A 27,249-nucleotide genomic window follows, 5' to 3' on the forward strand; every position below is an offset into this window, starting at 1 on the left:
TTTCCCCAGGGAAAGGAAATCAAAAGGTTTAAGGTGAGGGGGTAAGATTTAAAAAGGAACCAGAGGGGTAATTTCTTTACACAGAGGGAGGTGCACATATGGAATGAGCTACCAGAGGTGGTTGAGGCAGGTACAATAAAAGACCCTTGGATAGGTACATGGATAGGAAAGGTTTAGAGGGATATGGGCATCTTGGTTGAAGGGCCTGCATCTGTCCTATATTACACCATGACTTAGAAGCCACAAAACTCAGACTGAAATTAAGTCCTCCTCAATTCTAAAGGGACGGCCCGAGAAGAACAAGGCTATATACAAATGTGGACTGCTACATTTGCTAGAATTGCAAATAAAATAGACCATTATGCAACTGTCAACAAACATCCTCATTTCTAACTTTACAATGGAAAGGGGTCATTATTAATACAGCCGAAGGTTATGGTTGCGCTGAGGACACAACCTGAAGACCTTGTGCAGTGATGCTCTAGGGTTGGGATGACTGGCCTTCAGCAACCATCTTTAATTCTGTGAGGTACATCTGCAATGTGGCCATGGGGAGTGTGAGAGTGAGAGCGAGAGCGACAGTGCATTTTTTTTTAAAAAGGGGAAGGTATGAGCAGGCCAGATCTGGCCCAATCTGATAAGCTATTACAAAATTGCTTTGCTACATGCAGTTATCAGCCAACTGAATCAATTGCTTCACACGATATGTGATACAAGATTACGGACATCACGCAATTTGAGTTTTCGCCATGTTGGAAGGAGGGGTGGAAGAAGCATGGAGAATTGATCATGACATTACCACTAAACAGTCCTGGTCAGTTAGACAAAATTAGATAGCAATTAAACTATATTAACAGCACTTCCCAACTATAATGTCCCAATATTACTTTTCTCATTTCTCCCATCCACCTGCATACATTAGTTATTATTTTTATGAATATCGTAACAAGCAACATAAATCCATTTGCATACTTGGCAAAAGAGTACATTACAAAGGGGATATGCCAAATTTCCTTTGACCCCACCCCACCCCCGAGGTGGTAAAGGCACTGGTGCGTTTTCTTGGCCGTGGTGTCTATGTGGTTGGACCAGGACAGGCTATTGGTGATGTTCATTCCTAGGAACTTGAAGCTCTCAACCCTCTCAATGTAAACATGTGCACTACCCTCCTTCCTGAAGCCAATGACCAGCTCTTTTGTTTTGCTGACATTGAGGGAAAGGTTGTTGTCATGACACCATGGCACTGGGCTCTCCATCTCCTTCCTGTACTCTGACGCACCATTATTTGAGATACTGCCCACTACGGTGGTGTCATCTGCAAAATTGTAGATGGCGTTAGAGCAGAATCAGGGAAAATTCAATAACCTCTTGATACAAGTATTATATTTTCTTTGCATAAATTCACCCATTTCCCCAGCAGCCATTCCCTGTGAATATGTTCATTCCTGATAACTCAGCAATATCTTCATTCTGTGTCTGCTTACATGTATGTCTGTGGTTGTGTGCAGTATCCATCTGAGGACAGAACTGATATGAATATTTCAAGCTGCATGTCTGCCCATCTCTGTATTTTTCATGTGGAAATGCACTGAGTTCAACATTTCAAGCAGAATTAATAGTATGTAGAATTCACTATCTGAATAAATCCAAGATGTTGAAGCCCATTTTAATATTACTACAATAGCAATACTACTAAAGGACAAGTTTTAGGTTTTTGCTGAGTTACCCGACACAAGCTGGGGCAACAAAAAAGAAGTTATGCTTCAGCAACTCAATGACATACAGCAAAAACAGAGTTAATTCTACTTGAATCTTTCAGATCAATTTTCCTGCATACTTTGCGGCGCATCCAATACTCATGGTACTGCTCCAGTAGTTGGAATAGGAAGGATAAATAAATTTAATTTTAAATAAAGACCTTAATTCCTAGTGCTTCATTGAATTACATTGTCACAGTTGTTCAGTATCAAAAGTCATTAATTTGAATATATAAAGCTTTACGTCTCTAAATCCTAAAAGAAATATGTCATAGAAAGTGACATGGGAAGAGCTCAACACTAATTAATCACAACCCATATTGGGATTACAAGTACCAGATACCATAAATTAATGAGAATGGACAACCAAACAGTCTCTCAATAAGTGGGCACACTAATGTGGAGGCAATAAGAGCTGGCATGACTGACTAATGATGTTCATACTGCATCCATTCAATGTGCACTGTTAACTACAGCAAAGAATAAACAGTATGGTTCACGAGTGAAATTTTGATCCATTTCAAAATTAAAAATTTCCCTCCTCATGCTTCATATCTCCAAGTGGCATCCCTTCTTTTACACAAATCTGACACAAGACAACAGATAAACAGGGTATCCTAATTCTATTCAGATAAGGACTTTTGAGGACTGTTACAGTCATCATCTCAATTCCTTTTCTGAATCAACAGAAATAACTACTTTTACACTTTGTCTATTGCCATTTAATTTCCTCTAGGTTTTCCTGGTCTCTCTCTGCTTAGAATAGAAAAGTACAACAGAGAGCAAAAAGCTGAAATACCCACACCAACAAAAGCTTCAGCAGCTCTCCAGAGGTTCAGTTACCACTCTTGCTGTTCTAACTCCATCTTACTCTAGGCTGCCCCTGCTATTTTCTTAAATACTACAAAAATCTGTGTGTTCTCCAATTGGTGCTCTTTCCTCGAATAAATCTTTACCAATTGCCAATCTCAGACAGCTTCCTCTGCAGCCAGGTATCTTCAGTAATTATTTAGGGCACTGCACCAACCACCATCAAGCACTGAGAAAGGCAATGACTATCCAACCAAGAAACTGAAGGTCAAAAAAGAAAGTATTTATATGCACATCAGGCTCCCTTAGAAATCAATGAACCCTAAAATAACAGGAAATCAGCTATGTCTTAACCTGGTCCAATTTACAGACATTAACCACCCTACTAATCTGATTCCTAGAATGTTCCTAACACATTTGGGGAATGTATTTTTTTTGTTAAATAAACAAAATGAAAATAAACCAATTAGAGATACTATTTTAGGATGATAGTATTGCACACCTTCCTCTCCCACCACATTCATCAGAGCTTTAAGCTTTCTGAAGTGTGACTATAACCCCACTCTTCTAGAAACAAAATTATTAAGGTCAACTTGTAACTTGTGTGTAAAAAAAAGTGAAGGAAAGAACATTTACCAAGATCAGGGTTGTTACAGACAAGAGGCAATTGATTTGGTCATTATGCATCATCTCAAGACATGCCACCACTACTGTCCTCTCCACCATACTCAGACAACCTTCAGTGTGGCATCAAAGTAATTCCTGAATTTGTATCATCACCAAGTTTACTCTGGGAGCTTTTGTCACGTGATCTCCCTTTGGGTGAAGAACAAATTGCTGATACCTGCCTTAAATTTGCCTTCTACTGCTTTCAACCTGTTCTTTCACTCACCTCCTTCCTATCTCATTACATCTTGCAATTCACTTTTAAAGATCATTTGGTATCAACAGTCTGTATATACATATCTTGTGCACGAAGATCAACACTTAAACATCTCTTTTCCAAGTTAGTAAGCTCAAGTTGTTCAGTCTTTTTACCTCCGAAGGTGGAGATCAGCCTCGTAGCTCTGCTGAGAACTCTACCAGCATTTCAACCAGAATTATTCACAGTATTTCTGCATTTTGCTAAGGTTTTCAGATTTCTGCCTGCACGTCTTCTTTGTATTTACTGACATACTAACATCCTATGCTTATTGTTGTGTACCAATATTTTTTTTTAAGAAAACTGCAAACTGCAAAGACTACAGATTTTGCAATAAGTTTTGGAATTTAAGATAAAGGTTCCCCAAGCTGTGCTGATACCCTTGGAGAGTTCCCAACATGAAAATCTGAGAACTCCCACTAGAGTAAAACCAAAGAACCAAAAAAAAACTCAATACAAAGTGTCAAATACAGGTTATAAAATGGAAGATAGTGTCCTATTCAAGATGTGAAAACTCTGACAGAAGGGAAATGAACATCTCCTTAATAGCATGCACCTATATCAGATCATTAAAAAAAACTCTACAAATAAATTACCCAACTTTAGAAAATATTACACCATTATTCATTCTCATTCTTTTCACAGACTGAGACATGGGCATTTACCCAAAGCTGGATAGACCCAAAATAGCAATGACATTTATGACCAATTTCCCTTCACTCATTTTCAGTAAAATCAACAGACACTCCAATGGCACTAACAGAATGGCAAATGCACAAGTGTCTCTCAATCTGAGAAGGCACCATTTTATAGCAAAAGCAACTAAATTACAGTACTGAAAAAAAATCAGAAACTACATATACACTGGAATTCTGAAATAAAAGCAGGAACCATTCAGCAAGTCAGGTAGCATCCATGGTATAGAAGCATTCAGGTCAATGACATCATAACGAAAAGAGAGAAAACAAGCATATTTTAATTCAGAGGAAGAAGAGGGTTAGAGAGAACCAAGTGGTAATCATAATCAACAATTACCAACAACCTTTAATTAGCACTAACTGCATGTGTCATCTGGATTCTCTTGGTCTCCAAACATTTATAGACATTCCAATTGTTCCCTATACCAATCCCCCTGATGATCATTGACCCAAAAGGTTAACTCCTTTTCACACTGCAGATGTTGCCTGAGCCACTCTAAGTATCTACAGCATTTTCCATTTTTTAGTGGCGTCACATTCTTATTATTTTGCTTACAAATGTGATATGGTGACCAAATTTTTAATATTTTGAGCTGTGTATACTTATGATTGTAAATAACCATGTTATAATACACCACATTACTCTTTGGAATGTGTTCATTGCCATGAGGAGGGATGAGTATGAGGGGCTCTTCAGGTCATTCATTACGATCGGGGAAGAACAAAAAACATGTAGCCTGATCACCAACTATTGATCAAGTTGAAAAGATCTGCTGCATCAAAAACAAGTTTGATTATTGTTTAGAAACTTGTGAAATTATTTATCATATTATACTTTCATTTAGGTGGAAAACATGCCATTTTCTCAAATGCGTGTATAAATGCAGGCCAGTAGTTACTGGAATAAATGACCAACAGTTCTGGTAAATGTTTTCCTCTCCACAAACTAAATAACAGCTGGCAAAGAGGAACACAGGCTGGGCCATGGGGAGAGATCTTACTGAGTTGTTGTGGATCAATCAAAACAAAAGCTGCAGAAATAATCTGCTGATGGCAGATAAAGTGGACTTCAGCACATCTGCTTAATCTTAATGACATTGGAGATTAATTGCAAAAGATAAAATAAACTGGTAGTTAAGAATATAAACAAGCACAGCATCAACATCACCCCAACATGGATTGTATGCATCTTTACAAAAGTCATACAAATTTTCAAAGAACAAGCTATTTTGTTGCCAGACTTGCTGTGCCATGCAATGCAAAATGGATATAACCTTTTCTTGTGATGAATTAATGGCACTTTTTTTGTTTAAAAAAAAGTAGTATTTCCTGATGCTGCAAGTTTACAGGAATGCTTAATAGGACTCAAATATTTGTCTTAAACATAGACATTTTTTCTCTTAGCCACTCCTGAGGCTGGAGTGCACGGATACGATTTTAACATGGGATTCAAATCGATGAGGGTTTCTTGATTGTCAGAGACTTCCAGAGTTCAGCTATGATGCAAGGGAGTAACATGGTGTAGAAGATAGGGAGGAAAAATTCAAACAATGAGCAATAGTTGGGGGCACACAGTACTGTACAAAGCTTCTCAAGACAGAGAGTGTATTGAGAAGGCTGCCGAGGAGCAGAGCATGTCAAGTGGTGCCAATGTTAGAAGCGGGTCCTGGATTTAGGTAGCATGTTGCATCAGCCGGGCTGGTTTGGAGATACTGCCGTGTGAATAGTTCAGGAAGAATGGAGAGTACAGGATCAATTTGACAATACTGACAGCCCATATGTACGTTCTATTTCTTAGTCAGTCCTTTGGATTGGAGGCAGACTTCCTACCACTCCATTTCTGTGAATTCCAAATTCAGGAGAAATTCCAATTCAAATGGTGTCTGAAATTCAGTAAGTACAGAAAGCACATTGGTAGAATTTTGGAGCAATGGAGGAATGTAGAGGTGTCTCACCTGGAGGAGTTTATTCCACGTTGAGGAACAAAAAAGGTTTTCCCTTCTTAACCCACTCATTCCTCAGGTGTGTCATCTAAAGCACAGATATTTTCTAAATCTTTACCAAATATTACTGAAGGATGGGAGTACGACCAATAAGGGAAAATGGACATGATGGATTAGTGGGTTTGGGAGTGCAAAGGAGTACTTCTGAAGCACATTCTTGAAGCAAGTGCCCTCCTCCCATTGAATTACGTAACCAAAAAGAAATTGTATCCAGTCCCTTATTATTGTATTCCACATGCGCAGTAATTGTACCCAGCAGTATGTGATAAAACATTTTCAAAAGTACCAGGACCTGCATCTTAGAAAATCTGTAAATGCAAGAATAAAACTCTCTCTCATGTATTATAATGCATTCAAACTCCAGGAGTGTAGTATAGTAGTGGTGAGAAGTGGCTTTGACTTTACACTTATGTTAAACTTTGGAGTATAAATTGGTTAAGAGGTCCAGACTGAGAAATTGAAATGGACCATTTTGCATGAGCACCAGTGCAGACCTCAAATCTAAAACGATTCTAATTACACTAAAACTGCAGTAAAAATATTACAATTCTTTACTGATCATATACTCCTGAGATATTTTCTTTTAAACAGTAGAACTGAAAACATGAGCAAAGGTGCTTGTTAATTATAGAATTTATATGGCACAGAAACAAGCCCACTTTGTCCAGGCCAACCATGATGTTTATCTACACTAATCCCGTTTGCTCCTTTCCTATCCAAGCACCTGTCCAAACGCCTTTTAAGCATTGTAATTTTATCTGCCTCTTATGTCCTCTGGCAGCTCGTTCTAGATATTCACTATGCAAAATTTACCCATCAGATCTCCTTTAATTTCTCTCCTCACCCTTGTGCCTTCTAGTTCTAGACTCCCCTGCCCTGGGAAAAGGATTCTGACCATCTATCCTATCTATACCCCTTAATTTTACAAACACCTGTTAGGTCACCCATCAAATTGTCCTATAAAAATGAATTAATTGGCACTAAAAGGCTGTGGTCCTCCAGTACATTTCAATTGATCAATAGCAGGATAAGATAACATTTGTATTAGATGCTGTGTCTTGATACAATGTTGAATGACAAAATTTATAGAATATATTACGTACTTATACTTAATGTGAACTGACAGGTATCCATTAGTGCATTAGCATCTGAAAAATTTACAATACTTTCATACAACAGATTTCCTAATGAAGGTACTTAAACAATTACTTGAAATTAGCAACCTAAAGTTTATAATGGTTTTGGAAATTTACAATTAATCACTGTCACCAGCCATTATCTTTTTAAAACAAGAATTCATGCAGTGGAAGAGAAACTACTGCAATGTCAAGTTACTATGTAGACTGCCCTTATTACTTGAAGGCACAGACACCCAAAAAATTCCACTAACGCAAGCTGATGTCTACATTAAACATGCGATTCTCATATTATTATAAATATATCACTCATTGTCTGCTATGAATGGAGGTTAGCCAACTTCAAAGTGGAACCTTTTCATATTCAATCCAATGACAAAATTAGCTATTGTCTTTTAAAAATAAATATTGTCCAAAAATATGCACTATACAGCACTGATATTCATAAGGTTGTTGCTAACCTTGCTAGGATATCAGAGGAATACAAATGTCCAAGGATAAGAGATAAGACAATGACAGGAGGAGGAAATTCCAAACAGAGAAATTAATCCATGGTACTCTACCATACTTCTCAACAGGAACCATAAACATTGGCATTATCTGGAGGTTTTGGAAGTTTATAACTAAGAATGGTAACATAATGGCAGTTTAAGTGACAAAATTGTTTAACCTAGAAAACCTTTTTGTAATTCTTACTATATTAATTGAACACTTTGTTCCCAATTGAAGCCTTACAAGACAAAGCTAGTCAACTATTCTACTTAAAAATGCAAACTTAATTGGAAAAACATCCAACAAAATCACCTGTTACATTTACACTGCAATTCCTCAGTACCATCTGAGTACGAACCACTGCACGATGTTAGAAAACCCTGAGATTTTAATAACTAAATCTTGGCAATATATCCATAAATGTATTTTTTAAAATGCTAAAATTGAACAAAAATTCAAGAATTGAAAGATTCCTGTTTAAGGGGAAAATAGTTCCACGGGGTTATTTTTGTGAACAAGTTAGTCTGAATTTTTTTTCCTGCAATATCGCCCATGTATGTCCTCAATACTTTTTAACTATCCACATCTACTATTGTAAATATTAACAGTGTTGATGACTTCTGTCGAGGCACTCTCACACAGAAGTTGACACCAGAAACTATGTTGCAATATCCCTTAGTTTGGTTGCATCACTTTCAATGTTATTCTAAATAAATACAAGTTAAACTTTAATGTAACGATGCAAGGTAAGCAAATTACAATATAGACTCACCATGCATCACACAACAGTGCAGCACAGCAAGGGTGACACAGTGGCCCAGCTAGTAGAGCTGCTGCCTCACAGTGCCAGAGATACAGGTTCAATCTCAGGTGCTGTCTGTGTGGAAGTTGCATGGTCACCTTGTGACTGTGTGGATTTCTTCTCGGGGCTCTGGTTTCCTCCTATGTCCCAAAAACACTTAGATGAGCAAGTTAAATTGGTCACTGTAAATTTCCCCAGTGTGTGTGAGTGGTAGAATTTGGACACTGATTAGAGTGTGGGGAGAACGAAACATGGAATTAATGTAGGGTTAGTGTAAATGGGCATTTGATGGTCAGCTTGGACGGTGGACCAAAGGGCCACTTCTGTGCTCTCCCTCTCTCTCCATAACCAAGACACAGTCCATTTGACCCATCAGCTCAAAAGGAGATTTTTTTTTCGCTAGGTCACAGACTAACCCAATTCTCAGACTTACTTCTCAAATATTTTAATATTCCTTCCATTGCCGAAGCAAATGAAATCCCTGTTAAAAGAACTTAATTTCTGCTTCAGTAAGAACTATTACAGAAAGGTCATGTTCTAATCAGCATCTTTGAAGACTTTTTTTTCCTTGACCCCTCCAGTTACCTTTTTTAATGAAAAAGTTAAAATTTATGACCTCAATGCTTTCTCAACAAGTTAGAAAAGACCTCCATCAAAACACCCTTCAATTCTTATGATAAGCTCAACTTCTCACAGCAACTGAACCTTCTCACCCCATCAATATGTTGGAATACCTTCACTGTACTACTTCCACTGCTGTTATAACTTTCTTGCACAGATGGTTCACGGGTAATGAATGGGTTCTGTTTTTATAGATATCCATAAGTTAAATTTGTCTTTAAGTGGGAAAATACACACAAAATAAAATCAATATGGTAACCATACCTCCACAGTATTGTAATGAATGGCATCAAAAGCACACAATTCTGATAAGAACAATTACTAAAAGTGGAGGGAGGAAACCAGTTCTGCTGTTTGTCAAAATAAACATATGTACATTACACTTTTGAATTTGATATTATGGGAACTTGTTTGTCTATAGGGTTTGTCCACAAGTCAGGTGTTCAAAAACCAGGGACAGCCTGTAATGGGATGTCCAGAGTGTAAATACACTGCCCCCCCCCCCCACTTTGTCCCAATCTCTGCATCTCCTTAAATATTTTTTTACATCTATAGATTCAAAATAAAGGTTTCCATTCATCTTACAGACTTATGTGAGGGTTCAATCATTATTATTTGTGTATCTGCACATCAAATGTCACTCTGCTCCCCTATTCCAATTACTCCTCCAGGTTTTTCACAATTCACCATAATCTTCATGTTTCAGTTGGCATCCCTCAATGCCAAGCACCAGATATTACACTGATTATAGTAATTAATAACAGCTTCAATACAGAAGCTTCTAAAACACCAATCAAATCTTTCTAGTCCAAAATAAAAAAATGTTTTATTATACAACCCTTCTGATAGTCTGTTCACTTTGATTTTTACCTCTAGTACTTGGCATGATACTTTTAACAGTATAGCCTATGGACATTTTCTTGTTACTTTAATAATTCACTATAACTGGTAAACTGTTTAAGGAATCGTTTTTACTAGTTAACTCATGTTCACATGTAATAATGTTGATTTAAATACAAATGGAACAGCATCATTCCAGAAATGTTCAAGGTGATATTTGAAATAAAAATTTTGTCCATATTACATTAGACCACAGATCACATCTTAGAAAACTTAGGAGGAGATTATTCATTCCAGCCTTTGAGCTAACCAACCTAATCTAACTTCCAAGCAGTAGATCCATAACCCTGCAGGTCACAGTTCTTTAGATACATATTCAAGCATCTAAAACAAAATGAAGATTTCTCCCTCCACTACCCTTTCTGGAAAGGAGTTCCAGACTTCTACACTGCATGAATATAAATAATATTTCCTCATCTCCTGCCAAATCCTTCTACTAGTTACTTTTAAAAGCTCTCCCCAGTTTTTGATCCTTCAGCTGAAGGGAAATACATTCTTCCTGTTCACTCATCTAGATCCCTCAGTTTTATAATATTGGCTGAGAAATAAACCAAATAGGGTTCCTCTGTGCATTCACGTTGCTCTGTACAATGATGAATATATTAATCAATGCTGTCACAAGAACTTCTCTACATAAAAGAATGAAACACGTGTTTAGAAACCGACTAAATTTATAGTGAGAGCAACTTAAAGTGATGAATTGGGTGAATGACAAGCTGTGCAAAAGCACAAATATTGAAACATTTGCTATTGTAAACTAACTCTAACAAAAGTACATTTTATCATTCACATACAAATGGTGTCGGAAGCAACCCAAGTACAGTAGAGTGCATCTTATGTTTACATATATTGCCCACTATGAATCACACATTGAAATGTGGCACTTTACAGGCTGATGAGATATAAAGATGCCAAATGCTAAAATGTTAGAGAAGCTGGAATTCTCAGCAAGCACAAATCAAGAAATTGAATGTTTAAGAAGACAGTTTAAGTTTCATCTTGTCACAAACCAGCAACAAAAGAAACACACTGAGCATGATTCAGTGTTAAAAACTATTTTATTAATCACTACTTATGATAATACGTAAAATAAAAGTAAAAAAAAATGTTAGTATGTTAGAATTCAAGAATGTTAAACCTCGAACGTTAACCCCAAAACTAAACTCGTCGTGTGTGTGTGTGACAAAGTCCAAAACTCCCAGTTCCTGAATGGTTCTTAAAGTTCAGTTCCGCAAGCCATAAGGTGAAACGTGAGCAAGGGCTTCTTCAACAACCACCGTTGTCTGAAGATAAGACGTAGATGTAGAAAAACATAGAGAGAGTACATACGAAATCCAAATGTTCCATGATGGAACCCAAACGACACTCCAGTGTTTACTCGGTAGTGACTTCCTCACCCCGAAAAGCATCCGAACCGTGGTCGTCCACACACAAATACCTGTTTCCTTCTACAGGTCAGCAACAAAGTGAACTCCACCGGATTACTTCCAACTTCCATACATGGATTTCAGTGGCAAACACAGTTATTGTTTCTCATCCATCGATAGAGAAAACAAGCAGGCTGGTGTCTCTCTCCCTTCTCTCTCTCTCCTTCTTCTTCTTCTTCTTCTTCTTCTTCTTCTGATTTGTAGTTTCTTGAAAAAGTGATATCGGAGTGAGAGCTAAAATCCTCCAGCAAGGTGAACGTGCGCCAGGAAACGGCTTGGAGGTCGCGCTGGGCTGTCCTGGGCTGTTCGACTCTGGTCCCGGGACCTCCTGCTCCTGGTCCTGATCTCCCCTGTAAGTAGCTCAGCAGCCGGGAGCAGACTCGAACAGCCCAGGACAGCCCAGCGCGACCTCCAAGCCGTTTCCTGGCGCACGTTCACCTTGCTGGAGGATTTTAGCTCTCACTACGATATCACTTTTTCAAGAAACTACAAATCAGAAGAAGAAGAAGAAGAAGAAGAAGAAGGAGAGAGAGAGAAGGGAGAGAGACACCAGCCTGCTTGTTTTCTCTATCGATGGATGAGAAACAATAACTGTGTTTGCCACTGAAATCCATGTATGGAAGTTGGAAGTAATCCGGTGGAGTTCACTTTGTTGCTGACCTGTAGAAGGAAACAGGTATTTGTGTGTGGACGACCACGGTTCGGATGCTTTTCGGGGTGAGGAAGTCACTACCGAGTAAACACTGGAGTGTCGTTTGGGTTCCATCATGGAACATTTGGATTTCGTATGTACTCTCTCTATGTTTTTCTACATCTACGTCTTATCTTCAGACAACGGTGGTTGTTGAAGAAGCCCTTGCTCACGTTTCACCTTATGGCTTGCGGAACTGAACTTTAAGAACCATTCAGGAACTGGGAGTTTTGGACTTTGTCACACACACACACGACGAGTTTAGTTTTGGGGTTAACGTTCGAGGTTTAACATTCTTGAATTCTAACATACTAACATTTTTTTTTACTTTTATTTTACGTATTATCATAAGTAGTGATTAATAAAATAGTTTTTAACACTGAATCATGCTCAGTGTGTTTCTTTTGTTGCTGGTTCGTGACAATCTTAATTATCACAAAACCTGCTGTGAGTGAGAAAGTGGTTATTTTAAACAATTAGAAAACACTCCTTTAAGAGCAACAATCAACTAAATTTTTATTACTGCTGCTTGAAGTGGGTTCAAATCTGCAAAAGCAAGAATTTTTAAATGCTTTCAATACATCACCTGAAACAAACCTGCTTTAATACAAATGAAATATAAACAAAACAGGCTGGAAAGACTTGACAAGTCATGCAGTATCTGTGAAGAATTACCGTTTCAGGTCAATGATCTTTCATCAGGAGTTTTAATTTATGATTTTTTTTTAATTTCAGATTACCAGCATCTTCAATTTTAACTTTGTTTTTAAACTAATATAACAAAAACTAGTTAAACAAATCTTTAATCAGAGGTAAAGATAGCAAATTAATGTTACATTTAATTAAGGTACTATTTTATTAAAGATAGTTTTCTTAATAAATTAATGATTGACAAAAAAATCTTGAGTACAAATTGATTGACTGGCATGTTTTCTGAAAGTTAATGCATTCAGAGCCATCCCGAGCCCAAGTATTGATCGACTCGCGCAATTTCAACATGGGGGCGTGGACAGTTTTGTGGGCTAGGTCTAACGAGGTAGATTGAATCATGAATCGGTATAGAATTTTGTAGAAAACGTGGTTTTAGTGCAACTCACGTTCACAGTTCCTCAGTCATTTATGCTGATGAATCTCACCGAGGCTCCACTGATACTACAAAAAAGAAAACTAAACCCCACGATTTAAAAGGACTAAATGGGAGTTATTTTGAAATAGTAGCTTTCTGTTGCATCGAGGGACCACAATTTGGATCTTACAATAAATGCAAATCCCAAAAGTCAGAAGACTTCATTTGGGACTGGGAAACCTATTCAAAACCTAACCTTATTCATGAAATCACCAAGGTTTTTGAAACTAAACCTTTTAATACAATTATGCATTAGAGGGTTTCGCTAAAGTGCTTTTCTGAAATTGACTTTTATAACACCTACAGATTTTTTTCTTCCAAATCCAGACTAGTGCATTTTGGAAACAAGAGTTCAAATCCCACAAGGAAGATGTAGTTAAATCAGCAGTTCGATGACAACACGTAAGAATTAAGCCTCCCCACCCCCAATCCTGCTTTCCAGACAGCAGGAGGCTGGCAACACAAAAGAAAACGAAACAAAGGAGACCCCCCTACTGACCAGCCTATTTACAACTAGCTCCGAAACATCACATTCGCAAACAATGCACAAACATTTTTTTTAAAAAATAAATTCACATACAAAGGAAGAGTGCCTTGCCCTGATCGGTAACAACAGCTAAAGTTCATTGTTTGTATAAGGATACTGCAATTGTTCAAAACAAATAAGCAGCTTCGCAGCCAGAGCAAAGGGTAACAGATGTAATGAAACAGCAAGAGCTACACTATGCTGTCTTTCTGCATGCACAAATCAAGTATGAATGCTTACAATGTTAAATTTACACAAACTATGTGGAAGTTTATAGAAAAAGGTTGACCATCACAACAAGGCAAGAATATTGCTATAATGGGAAAAAAGTCGCTGAAACAGAAACAAAATGTTAAACGAAAATTAAAATTATTTCATCTAGTTGCTCGCGTACACTCGAGAACTTGTTCAAAAGATGCTTCATTGAAGGATAATGCTGCACAATTAATACCTCGGTGCAAAATGGCGTCTGTTTAAAAACATGACAACAAAGTAACAAAATTAAAAGGAAATATGCTTACAATACAAAGCTAAGCTCAGAGCAGCTCACCTTGATTTGCAGAAAGCAATAATATCAAAAGGAAGAAAAACATCCAAAGATCTTTTTTTAAAAAAACCTCACTTATACAATACTATATATTGTACGAAAGCTCCAAACTCATGGCAAGTATCAGTTTCTGTTATGGGTGGATCAGTGCATGTAAAATAAGCAGCTATCGACTCAAACGCACCAATCACAATAACCTAACTCACCTTGTATCCAATCGCTGAGTAAAAAGACAGAACACCATGGAGCGTGCCAGAGCAATAGCAAACAGCACAACCCCGAGTACCCTGGTTCAGGGCATGTCAACAACTCGTAAACGTAGCACAGAAATATTCCAGCGCCTCCCACGCCAGGTGTCACTGTTCGGGCTCCACTCAGCTTGCAGGATCGTACTAGAAACAGTTACCTTAAACGTTTCAGTCACTCACGTATGCAGAGTACGTGTCTTAATAAAATCCGGCATGTTTATCGAGATGTTTGAAGATGACTGAAATACTATTTTTTTCCTCCAGTACCATTCTGTATTCTTCCCTCACTCTTCCGATCCTAAAGGCAACAACCGCTGTTCTGATCAATTAAAGCTTTTGATACCTCAAAGGTACTGACTCTTCAAGCCTGGGCATGGAAATTAAATGAACTACACGAATGTTCATTAATATGTTCAAATAGATTTTAAAAATCAAATACAATTAGGTAGCCATAAACGATTCATAATCGTGCGCCGTGGTTCACAGTGGAGCAGTGGTCCTCATGGTGAATGCAAAATTGGAGATTATTGGGATTAGGATGTGTCTGTTTTTAAAGGAGACGTTGGATTTGGATACACGCAAACTGTTTTCACATTATACTACTGCACTGGAGCTAATGAAAATTTGTGACATTAAAATAGCACATTCAGGTACGACGGTTCTTAGCCAAAGAAAGTGTATTTAAACAGTAAATTGAGTGTGTGCTGTTGACCAATGAAGCTTACAGATGGGGAGGGGCAAGAGACGGCAGAACAATAAAGCAAAAAAATGAACAGCTGTATTGTAATGCAGCAAGGCCTAGGGAGAGAACACGCAAACATAGCATCTGCTTTTAGAAAACCAAGTAGTTACCATAGCAATAAGGATCGGAACAGTACAAAGATGGCGATTTCTTCAATCTTCACAAATGTAAAGATTGTATTCATAGTAACAGATTTATAATAAGAACCGGAGTAATGTTAACACATTTTAATTATTATACTGCAAAAATTATACGGTTATAATCTGCTCGTTTTATGCAGTTAGTCGATTTAAGACCGGGAAGTAATGGGAAAGCTACAATTGCTTTGAAGCCTTGAACTTGGGGCGGGCAAGTTAAGCCAAAACGTATTTTTAGAACTGCGGCGTCCTCGAGAGTCCAATATTTAATCTATATACAGGGCATAACCTGTCGGAGAGTTACCTATACCTTTGGAGATGTTGAACGCGACTTATTGTATTCAGGAGTGGAAGCAAAGAAAAGGAAAGATTAGAGCAGAGGAAAAAAAACTTAACATTTTATATGACGATTTGAAATTTGTTCAGACTTCTGCAATATCAGGCTTTTAATATTTATAAAAATCCATATGCTAAAACAAATTTGTGAACTCTTGTGAAGATGAAAATTTCCATGGGCTTCATAATACTACCCTGCAAGGCTCATTACATAGGATTTAAACTTCAAAATCAATCTGTCATAATCACCACATTGTAGGATGCACCTGGGGAGGGTGCGAGGAGATTCACCAGGATGTTGTCTGGATTGGAAGAGTTGAGTTATGGGGAAAGATTAGATAGGCTGGGCTTGTTCTCCCTGGAGTGAAGAAGACTGACGGGTGATGTGATAGAGGCATATAAAATGTATAGGTAGGGTAGATAGTCAGAATCTTTTGCCCATGGCAAGAGTATCAAAAGCAAGCAAGCAAGCAAAGGTTTAAGGTAAGAGGAAGGAGTTTTGAAGGGGATCCAAGGGGAAAGTTTAAAAAAAATGACAATGGTTGATATCTGGAACTCATTGCCAGATGAGGTGGTAGAAAAATGGGATTAGCGTAGATAGACGACAAGGCCAGCATGGGCGCAGTGTGAAGGGCCCATTTCTGTGCTTTGTAACTATGATAATTATAAACACTGTAAAATTAACACTTTGGCTCCAAAAGAAATTTTTGAATTTTGCATTCAAGTGAAATTATGACCATGCAAATATTTCATTTCTGAAATAAGTTTCTAGAGCAGAGTGTTTTTATATATTCTAAGTTGTCACTTCTACACTGCGAACAAAATTTCTTATTCATAGATTTAGACCAATGGTGTAAATATTTAAAATATTTATTACCAAAAATGGTAAAGATAATAGTAGATTAATAACCCCCCCCCCAAAAAAAAATAAACACAATACACTTCAAAAGCAAGTTACCACAGATGTTGGAAATACTCAGTAGGTCAGGTAACATTTATGGAAAGAAGAGGACAAGGAGTTAACCTTTCAGGTCATTGGTCTTTTATCAGTACAGTACAGAACTGGCAAGGATGAGTATCAAGGCAAAAGAGACAAACATGAACATGAAAATGATGCAGGGAATACAGGCAAAGGAAATTGGGAAACAATGTATAAAACTACCAGTGTCCCCAAGATAGGCCTGCTATACAACTTCGTACATTTAATACTCTACTCAAATAACAGAGCTGTTTAGGCAATACACATTGTGGGTCATGGTCAGTGAAGCCTCTATTCAAGCACGATCACTACCAGAGAATTACATTTGGAATCTAAGAAGACAGAGAAGTCCAATGCTAGAACATAGAAACTGTCTACAGAAGGCAGAGGCATTTCCTTACCTGTCAGCACCTTCTGGCAGAGGATTCCCTCTTTCTCAACTTTGAGGGATGAGCATTTCACCCTGAAGCAGATCACTCCCTGATGGACAATGTGTCACTATTAAGGGTGATTGATTCCTTTCAGCTTATGACCACATCTGTTTTCTTGAGAAATGCTTCGAGTCCTTGTAGCTTTACTTCTAACCAGCATGGGATCTCCAAGTATAGCCAGGAGCGGAAGACCCATTTAGAGGCACAAAAAGATCTGGCATCTATGCACAAATGTACATTTTCCAGTGTCTTGGTGCACAAGGATCATTGTGTCAGTGCTGGTGGCATTGACTTCAGTGAAGTTGGTGGTATTAGTGAGGTGATTTTCTATAACCTCTGACTAAAATCAAGGGATTATCTACAAAATTTTTTGTGACAACATAAACCAATACTCCCATATCTTCCAAGTTACTCATTTTGCTGATGCTACCTCGGCCTGACTGGAACTCATTGTCTCTTTTCATGTTAAACAACCACAGCTGGTAACTGACACAAACAATGTCATAGAAGAAATCCTGGACAACCCTCAAGTCTTGAAAATGGGTCAGGGAAGACATGGTCATCTACTCCACAAGTGGACTGGAAGGAATAGCCTAACTTGCTACCCAAATCAGACTATCCTTGTACTGAACTCCTGTCCTGACAGATATATTTCTGGTGGCATCACAACCACTCACATTGCCTCAGAAGAAGCCTTTGATTGAACTGCTAACCTTAACATCAAGCTACGACTACTTCCCCGGACATACAGATTTATTCTAAACAATTACACTCCCCATCAAACAAACAGTTTCTAACTCTACTTATGCCCTCTAACACTCCTAGCCCAAATTCAATATAAAGATGTCCATCTCTCCTTCACAATTGCATCCCGTCTTTTGACTTCAAAAGCACACTTAGTCTTGTCAATGTTTATGTTCCTTCCAAGTTGCACATCAATGTGGTCTTCCTCCTGTTGCACCCTGTCTGTTCTGAAAACATGGCTTATCACCATGGCTCCCACTCTTCAAATTGTGGGCAAAAGTCATGTATTCATCTGACACATAGCAACTCTCCAGGAATCCAATAAACAAGATACAGCAACTCAAATTTATGCTGAATCTTGATATTTAAAATAAACATCCCATTTCTTTCAACATATGTGTAGCGACTCACTGTCCGAGCAAGCGAACCAGCTCGGTGGTCAGGTCGCGCGTCGTCGGAGCAGCGAGGCCAAAGATGGCGGTGGGCCTTCGGCTTCCCCGAGCAACAGGGAGAACCCGTGCGCGGGAGAGGTTTGATGACGTAGCGTATACGTCATTGCCGTTTTGAGTGGGCGGGAATAGTCTCTCTTAAAAGGCCCACGCAAGGTGGGAAAATAAACCAGTTCTTGTTCTGAAACCCATCGACTAATGTCTTGTTTTCACATCGCGGTAGCACCCGCTACATTGGTGACCCCAACGGTCCAAACGGATTTTTGACCTGTTACGGACTCAGTGAAAGTCCCTTTAAGATAGAGAGTGTGTGTGTTTGTGTGTGTGGGGCGTGCTTACGTCAATAGAAGATAAAGGACATAATGATGTTGTTGAATAAGTCAGCAGAAGCAGAAGGAGAGAGAGAGAGAGAAGGGAGAGAGACACCAGCCTGCTTGTTTTCTCTGTCGATGGATGAGAAACAATAACTGTGTTTGCCATAGAAATCCATGTACGGAAGTTGGAAGTAATCCAGTGGAGTTCACTTTGTTGCTGACCTGTAGAAGGAAACAGGTATATTTGTGTGTGGACGACCACGATTCGGATGCTTTTCGGGGTGAGGAAGTCACTACCGAGCAAACACTGAAGTGTCGTTTGGGTTCCATCGTGGAACATTTGGATTTCGTATGTACTCTCTCTATGTTTTTCTACATCTACGCCTTATCTTCAGACAACGGTGGTTGTTGAAGAAGCCCTTGCTCATGTTTCACCTTATGGCTTGCGGAACTGAACTTTAAGAACCATTCCGGAACTGGGAGTTTTGGACTTTGCCACACCCACACACACACGAAGAGTTTAGTTTTGGGGTTAACGTTCGAGGTTTAACATTTTTGAATTCTAACATACTAACATTTTTACTTTTATTTTACGTATTATCATAAGTAGTAATTAATAAAATAGTTTTTAACACTGAATCATGCTCAGTGTGTTTCTTTTGTTGCTGGTTCGTGACAAAATTGGGGGTTCGTCCGGGATAGTTCCCAAGGTTAACGAGATTCGTCCGGGATCCAATCCAAAGCTTAACGAGTGTCATCTGGGATCGTTCCCCAGATTGACAAGATTTGTTCGGGATTCAATCCAAAGATTGTTGAGGGAGGACTGATAAATTCTTTTTAATTGGCTTGTGTGTGTGGAAACCAGCAGCAATGGATATTAAGGCATTTTTGGAGTCACCAACCCAAAAGGGATTGGAGGTGGCGAAAAAGGATGATCTGATAAAGATTGCTACAAGGCTAAACCTTACAGAAGTAAAGCAGTCTATGAGAAAGGCAGATATTCAGAGACTGATAGCTGGCCATTATGTGGAAAAGAAGGTGTTTGAGAAGGAAGTGTTAAAACAGTTTCCTGGCAGTGAAATAGCAATTTCTGAGGCACAGGTGCAGCTGGCAAAGATAGAGGCTGAACGAGAGCAAACCCAGTTAAAGATAGAGGCTGAACGAGAACAAAATAAATTAGAGGCCGAACAAAAGCTAACTCAGATGAAGTTAGAGGCTGAACGGGAACTAATTCGGTTAAAGTTTGAGGCAGAGGAGAGGGAAAAACAGAGGCAGCATGAGTTACAAATGAAGCGTAGGAGTTCGGAATCTGATTCTGATGATGGTTTTTCAGCCAGCAGGGAGGTTCGATTAGTCCCTCCTTTTGAAGAAGATCAGGTTGATCAGTATTTCCAACATTTTGAAAAGGTTGCTGTGAGTTCAAACTGGCCAAGGAAAGGATGGGCTCTTATGGTACAGAGTGTGATTAAAGGTAAAGCTCAAAAAGCTTATTCTGCTTTGTCTGCTGAGGATGCAGCTGATTATACCAAGGTAAAACAAGCTATATTGAAGGCCTATGAATTGGTCCCTGAGGCTTATAGACAAAAATTCAGAGACTTGAGGAAATCTGCAGATCAGACTTATATGGAATTTGCCAATGGAAAGAGAATATGTTTTGAACGATGGTACATGGCTAAAAATGTAGATGGCGATTTTGATAAATTGAAAGAATTCATACTGGTGGAGGACTTTAAAAGATGTGTTCCAGCTGAGTTAACAACATATTTAAATGAAAAGGCAGTGGAAACTTTACAAGAAACTGCTAGGTTGGCAGATGATTATGCTTTAACCCATAAATCCAAATGGGGACAACCTAAAACCTTTCAAAAGAGTTACAAAGACAATCCAGGTAAACCGGAGATTAAATTGGGAGGTTATCAAAAAGGGAAGGATGAAAAGAAGCCAGGGCTGGAGAAACCTGTTGAGCGTACTTGTTATTACTGTAGGAAACCTGGCCATGTGATATCTAATTGTGCCCTTTTGAAGAAAAGGAAGGAAGCTGTGCCCAATGCTTGCTTTCAGGCAATTAAAAATCAAAAAGGTTTAGGAGATGCTGTTAAAGATCAGTCCTTGCAAGAGGTAAAAGCGGAAAAGTTGGAAGAGGTGAGAAAGGAATTCCGTTCTTATGTATCAGAGGGTTTTGTTTCACTGAATGATGAGTCACCCCAGGTGCCAGTGAAAATTCTTAGAGATACTGGGGCTAGTCAATCTCTCTTGCTGGACAGTGTTTTAAATTTTGGTGAAGAAAGTGACACTGGTGAGGTAAATCTAGTGCGAGGCGTTACAGATGACACCATGTCTGTCCCTTTACACAGGGTGATTTTAAAGTCAAAGTTCGTAGAAGGACCAGTCGAGATAGGGATAAGACCTAGTTTGCCAGTGGAAGGAGTTTCTTTGTTATTGGGAAATGACCTTGCAGATGGAAAAATTGTTCCTGTGGTACGGTTAACGACCAAACCAAGGATTGATGAGTCTGAGAATGATCCAGATGTTTACCCATCATGTGCGGTGACTCGAGCTAGAGCTAGAGAATTAGCCAAGACAGACAGTCCGATGCAGTCTGATGTGGTTCCTTGTGACAGTCCTAAACAGGAAGAAAATTATGATGCCTTATCTGAGACTTTTCTGTCTTCACTGGAGGATCAACATCCTTACAGTGAGCCTGAATTTAAAGATTTGTCTTTGTTGAGGAAGGATTTTATGGTGGAACAGACAAAGGACCCTGAATTGACAGAATTGAAAGAAAAAGCACTCTCATGTGAGGAGATTGAAAAAGTGCCAATTGGATACTATGTCAAAAATGGAGTGTTAATGAGGAAATGGAGACCTCCTCATGTTCCTGTTAATGAGGAATGGGAAGTTATTCATCAGGTTGTTGTTCCAAAAGTTTATAGGGATGAGATTTTAAACCTGGCCCATAGTATGCCTTTGGGTGGTCATTTTGGTGTGAATAAAACTGTAGGGAAGATCTTGAAACAATTCTATTGGCCTGGTTTGAGAAAAGATGTGGTGATGTTTTGTCGAACCTGTCACACATGTCAGATGGTAGGTAAACCAAATCAAAAACCCCCTGTGGCTCCGTTGAAACTAATTCCTGCTTTTGGTGAACCCTTTTCGAAGGTGATTGTGGACTGTGTTGGCCCATTACCAAAGTCTAAGACTGTAAATCAGTATTTGTTAACCATCATGTGTGCCACTTCTAGATTTCCAGAGGCAATACCCCTTACAAATATTAAGGCCAAGATGGTGTCAAAGGCTCTTTTAAAATTTTTTACCTTGTTTGGTTTGCCAAAAGAAATCCAATCTGATCAAGGTAGTAATTTTATGTCAAAAATTTTTCAACAAATAGTCTATGAGCTGGGAGCAAAGCAGATTGTATCATCTGCATATCACCCAGAATCTCAAGGAGCTCTGGAGAGATTTCATTCTACTCTCAAAAATATGCTGAAGACTTATTGCTTTGAAAACACAAAGGATTGGGACGAAGGTATTCATTTACTTTTGTTTGCCGTTAGAGAATCAATCCAGGAGTCAATAGGATTTAGTCCGTTTGAGCTTGTATTTGGACATAGGGTGAGAGGACCTTTGGAATTGTTAAAAGAGCAATGGGTTAATGAGGAAGTGCACTTGAGTCTGTTGGACTATGTCCAAAAATTTAAAACTCGGTTGGAGAGAGTCTCCCAGCTAGCGAGAGAGAATTTGAAAACCAGCCAGATAAGAATGAAGACATATTTTGATAGACGTACTCGGCCTAGGACATTTGCAGTGGGGCAAAAGGTGTTGGTATTTTTCCCTAGCCAAAATAATCCCTTGCAATCTCGTTTTTCTGGACCCTATGTTATTGAATCTCGAGTGACTGATTTAACATTATAATCAAAACACCAGATAGACGCAAGAAAACACAACTCTGTCATGTAAACATGCTAAAACCTTATGATGAGAGGGATTCAGTTGTGGCCTTGGTGGATGATGTAAAGGTTGTTTCTAGAATGCCTGATGTTGATGTTGAGGAAGGCCAATTTAGACCAAATATTGTTCCATCGAAACTAAAAAACCAAAATATCATGGAGAACCTTGAAATGAAGTTGGACCATTTACAAGTTTCACAAAAACAACAGATGAGAGAATTAATTTCAAAATTTAAAAATCTGTTCCCAGATGTTCCAAACAGAACATCGATAATTACCCATGATGTTGATGTTGGGGATGCAAAACCAATCAAACAACACCCATATCGAATGAATGTGGAAAAAAGTAAACTTGTTGATCAGGAAATAAAATACATGTTGGAAAATGATATTATTAGACATTCTACTTCAAATTGGAGTTCGCCCTGTCTTATTGTACCTAAACCTGATGGAACTGTTAGATTTTGCACAGATTACAGGAAAGTGAATGCTGTAACAAAGTCAGATGCTTACCCTATTCCTAGGGTGGATGATTGCATAGACAGAGTGGGAAAGGCAAAATTTCTCAAAGATTGACTTATTAAAAGGGTACTGGTGTGTTCCATTAACAGATAGAGGAAGGGAGATTTCAGCCTTTGTAACCCCTTCTGGATTGTATGAATACAATGTTTTGCCATTTGGAATGAAAAATGCTCCGGCAACATTTCAAAGAATGATTAATTCAGTGATTCATGGGTTAAAACATACAGATGCCTACATTGACGACTTAGTGACTGGGAATGATACATGGGAAGATCACATCTCTGCGTTAGAAAGGTTGTTTGATAGACTTTCCAAGGCTAACCTTACAGTTAACTTGGCTAAAAGTGAATTTGGCCATGCCACTGTGACGTATCTTGGTTATGTTGTAGGTCAAGGCAAGCAAGCTCCTGTTCAGGCAAAAGTTCAAGCAATATCTGAGTTCCCTATTCCCACAGGTATGAGGACTGTTAGAAGATTTTTGGGAATGGTTGGATATTACCGAAAATTTTGTAAAAATTTTGCTGATATTGCTCTTCCCCTAACTAATCTTCTGAAGAAGGGAGTAAAGTTTGTTTGGACAGATTCTTGTCAAGAAGCATTTGAGAAGCTGAAAGCCATTTTATGCTACCATCCTGTACTCAAATCACCTGACTTTGAAAAGCCATTTTCATTAGCAGTAGATGCCAGTGATGAAGCTGCAGGAGCTGTGTTGTTGCAGAAGGGTGACCTTGATGATATTGACCATCCTGTAGCTTACTTTTCAAAGAAATTTAATGAGCATCAAAAGAATTATTCCACCATAGAGAAAGAATTACTGTCGCTTGTTTTAGCCTTGCAACATTTCAGTGTATATGTTTGCACCGCTCAGAAACCATTGACTGTATATACAGATCATAACCCATTGGTGTTTCTGAGCCGAGTCAAAAACAAGAACAGAAGGCTGTTAAACTGGAGTTTAATTTTGCAAGAGTTTGATCTCATGATAACTCACATTAAAGGCAAAGATAATGTGATTGCTGATTGTCTTTCCCGATGTTAAGTGGGAAACATGTATCTGTATTAATCTGATCATCTGTAGTTGTGTAGCATGATAATTATTAAAATTACTAACTGTATGCGCGGTTAAAATTTTCTTGGGAAAATTTTTTTTTAGGTGGGAGGTGTTACGGACTCAGTGAAAGTCCCTTTAAGATAGAGAGTGTGTGTGTTTGTGTGTGTGGGGCGTGCTTACGTCAATAGAAGATAAAGGACGTAATGATGTTGTTGAAGAAGTCAGCAGAAGAAGGAGGAGAGAGAGCGAGAAGGGAGAGAGACACCAGCCTGCTTGTTTTCTCTATCGATGGATGAGAAACAATAACTGTGTTTGCCATAGAAATCCATGTATGGAAGTTGGAAGTAATCCGGTGGAGTTCACTTTGTTGCTGACTTGTAGAAGGAAACAGGTATATTTGTGTGTGGACGACCACGATTCGGATGCTTTGCGGGGTGAGGAAGTCACTACCGAGTAAACACTGAAGTGTCGTTTGGGTTCCATCGTGGAACATTTGGATTTCGTATGTACTCTCTCTATGTTTTTCTACATCTACGTCTTATCTTCAGACAACGGTGGTTTTTGAAGAAGCCCTTGCTCATGTTTCACCTTATGGCTTGCGGAACTGAACTTTAAGAACCATTCCGGAACTGGGAGGTTTGGACTTTGCCACACCCACACACACACGAAGAGTTTAGTTTTGGGGTTAACGTTCGAGGTTTAACATTTTTGAATTCTAACATACTAACATTTTTACTTTTATTTTACGTATTATCATAAGTAGTAATTAATAAAATAGTTTTTAACACTGAATCATGCTCAGTGTGTTTCTTTTGTTGCTGGTTCGTGACAGACCCGCACGATGGACAACAATGTAGCAGCCAATGCAGTGGCACTCAAGCTGCCCACCTTTTGGACGCTTCGTCCCAGCATCTGGTTTGACCAGGCTGAAGCACAATTCCAACTTCGGCAGATCACCTCTGACTCCACAAAGTACTACCATGTGGTCAGCTCTCTGGACCAGGAGACAGCCGCCCAGGTCGGAGACTTCATCCAGTCTCCTCCAGAGGAGGATAAGTACCCAACTTTCAAAGACCTTCTGATTTGGACCTTCGACCTCTCCCGTCGTGAGCGCGCCACCCGCCTGCTTCACCTCGACGGCCTGGGGGACAGATCCCCATCCGCCCTAATGAAAAAGATGCTGGCATTGGCCGAGGGACACAAACCCTACCTAATGTTCGAACAGGCCTTCCTCGAACAACTACCCAATGACATTCACCTGCTGTTGGCCGACGCCAATTTCAGCAACCCACGAGGTAGCTGCCCAGGCAGATGTCCTGTGGAAGGCCAAACGCAAGAGTGGTTCGTCCATCAGCCAAATCGCCAGGCCGCGAGCCCAATGCCTGCCTAAACCAGTCCCAGCAACCAAGCGACCACACCCCAGAAACACAGATGACAATACTGCCGACCAGCTGTGTTTCTACCATCAGAGGTGGGACGCAGAGGCCCAATGCCGCCCACCCTGCAAGTTTCAGGGAAACGCCAGGGCCAGCCGCCGCTGACGGCTACGGCAGCTGGCCGCCGACGGCTACGGCAGCTGGCCGCCGACAAAGCCTCCTATTCGTTCAGGACAAGCAGTCTGGGCAGCGTTTCCTCATCGATACTGGAGCAGAGGTCAGTATTTTGCCCCCGACCGGCCGCGAAACTCGTAACAGGCAACAAGGTCCTGTACTCAATGCCACAAACGGCACAACGATACGGACTTTCGGTACCCGTACACTTCAATTACAATTCAGCAGCAGCTGTTTTACCTGGACCTTTACCCTTGCCACCATCACCCGACCACTCCTAGGAGCTGATTTCCTTCGGGCCCACAACCTGTTAGTCGACCTGCGAGGGAAGCGGCTAGTCCACTCCAGAACTTTCCAGACCTACCCCAGGGAGAAACCAGCCTACCAGCCCCGTGCCTGGACTCCATTTCCCTGTCTGGCAACGAGTTCACTAAGCTCCTAGCCGAATTCCCATCAGTTTTGACACCTCAGTTTACAAATTCTAGGCCCAAACACGGGGTGTGACACCACATCATGACCACAGGGCCACCCCTTCATGCCCGAGCACGGTGACTACCTCCAGACAAGCTCCACCTGGCAAAGGAAGAGTTCCGTTGCATGAAGGAGCTGGGGATCGTTTGCAGGTCAGACAGCCCCTGGGCCTCCCCCCTGCACATGGTCCCCAAAGCCACCGGCAGGTGGAGGCCCTGCGGCAACTATCACAGGCTGAATGACGCCACCACCCCAGACTGCTACCCCATCCCTCACATCCAGGATTTCGCAGCGAACCTACATGGGGCCTGCATCTTCTCCAAAGTGGACCTTGTTCGGGGATACCACCAAATCCCGGTCCATCCAGATGACGTCCCCAAAACTGCGATTATCACCCCATTCGGCCTCTTCGAATGCCGTTCGGCCTTAAGAACGCCACGCAGACTTTCCAGCGGCTGATGGACGCGGTAGGCCGAGACCTGGACTTCGTGTTCATTTACTTAGATGACATACTAATTGCCAGCCGTGACCGCCAAGAACACCTTTCCCACCTCCGCCAACTGTATTCCCGTCTCAGTGATTTCGGCCTCACGATCAACCCGGCCAAGTGCCAATTCAGACTTTACTCTATCGATTTCCTCGGCCACAAGATCACTAGCGACGGGGCAACACCCCTGCCTGCCAAGGTAGACACTATCTGCCATTTTGCCCGCCCCAACACGGTCAAAGGCCTACAGGAATTCCTGGGGATGGTCAACTTTTACCATCGGTTCATCCCTGCAGCAGCCCGTATCATGTGCCCTTTGTTCTTGCTGATGGCTGGTAAGGGCAAGGACATTGCCTGGAATGACGAGGCTGCGGCTGCCTTCA

General features: G+C 39.9%; 1 protein-coding gene across 4 annotated transcripts in view; it reads right to left on the reverse strand.

Annotated features, from left to right (window-relative positions):
* The window catches only part of epb41a (erythrocyte membrane protein band 4.1a), a 157,201-nt gene that overhangs the window by 98,223 nt on the left and 31,729 nt on the right, over positions 1-27,249 (reverse strand). Inside the window, exon 1 of one of the 4 annotated variants that reach the window (XM_052036177.1) lies at positions 14,665-14,907. The exons of 2 other annotated variants lie outside the window; for them this stretch is intronic. In XM_052036177.1, coding sequence (XP_051892137.1) covers positions 14,665-14,702 — 38 coding nt within the window. In that variant the 5' untranslated portion in view covers positions 14,703-14,907. Of the gene's footprint in view, positions 1-14,461; positions 14,611-14,664; positions 14,908-27,249 lie in introns of those variants that run through there. One more of the 4 variants, XM_052036178.1, reaches the window with a different exon arrangement.

The sequence above is a fragment of the Pristis pectinata genome, chromosome 22, assembly GCF_009764475.1.
Source record: "Pristis pectinata isolate sPriPec2 chromosome 22, sPriPec2.1.pri, whole genome shotgun sequence".
Lineage (NCBI taxonomy): Eukaryota > Metazoa > Chordata > Chondrichthyes > Rhinopristiformes > Pristidae > Pristis > Pristis pectinata.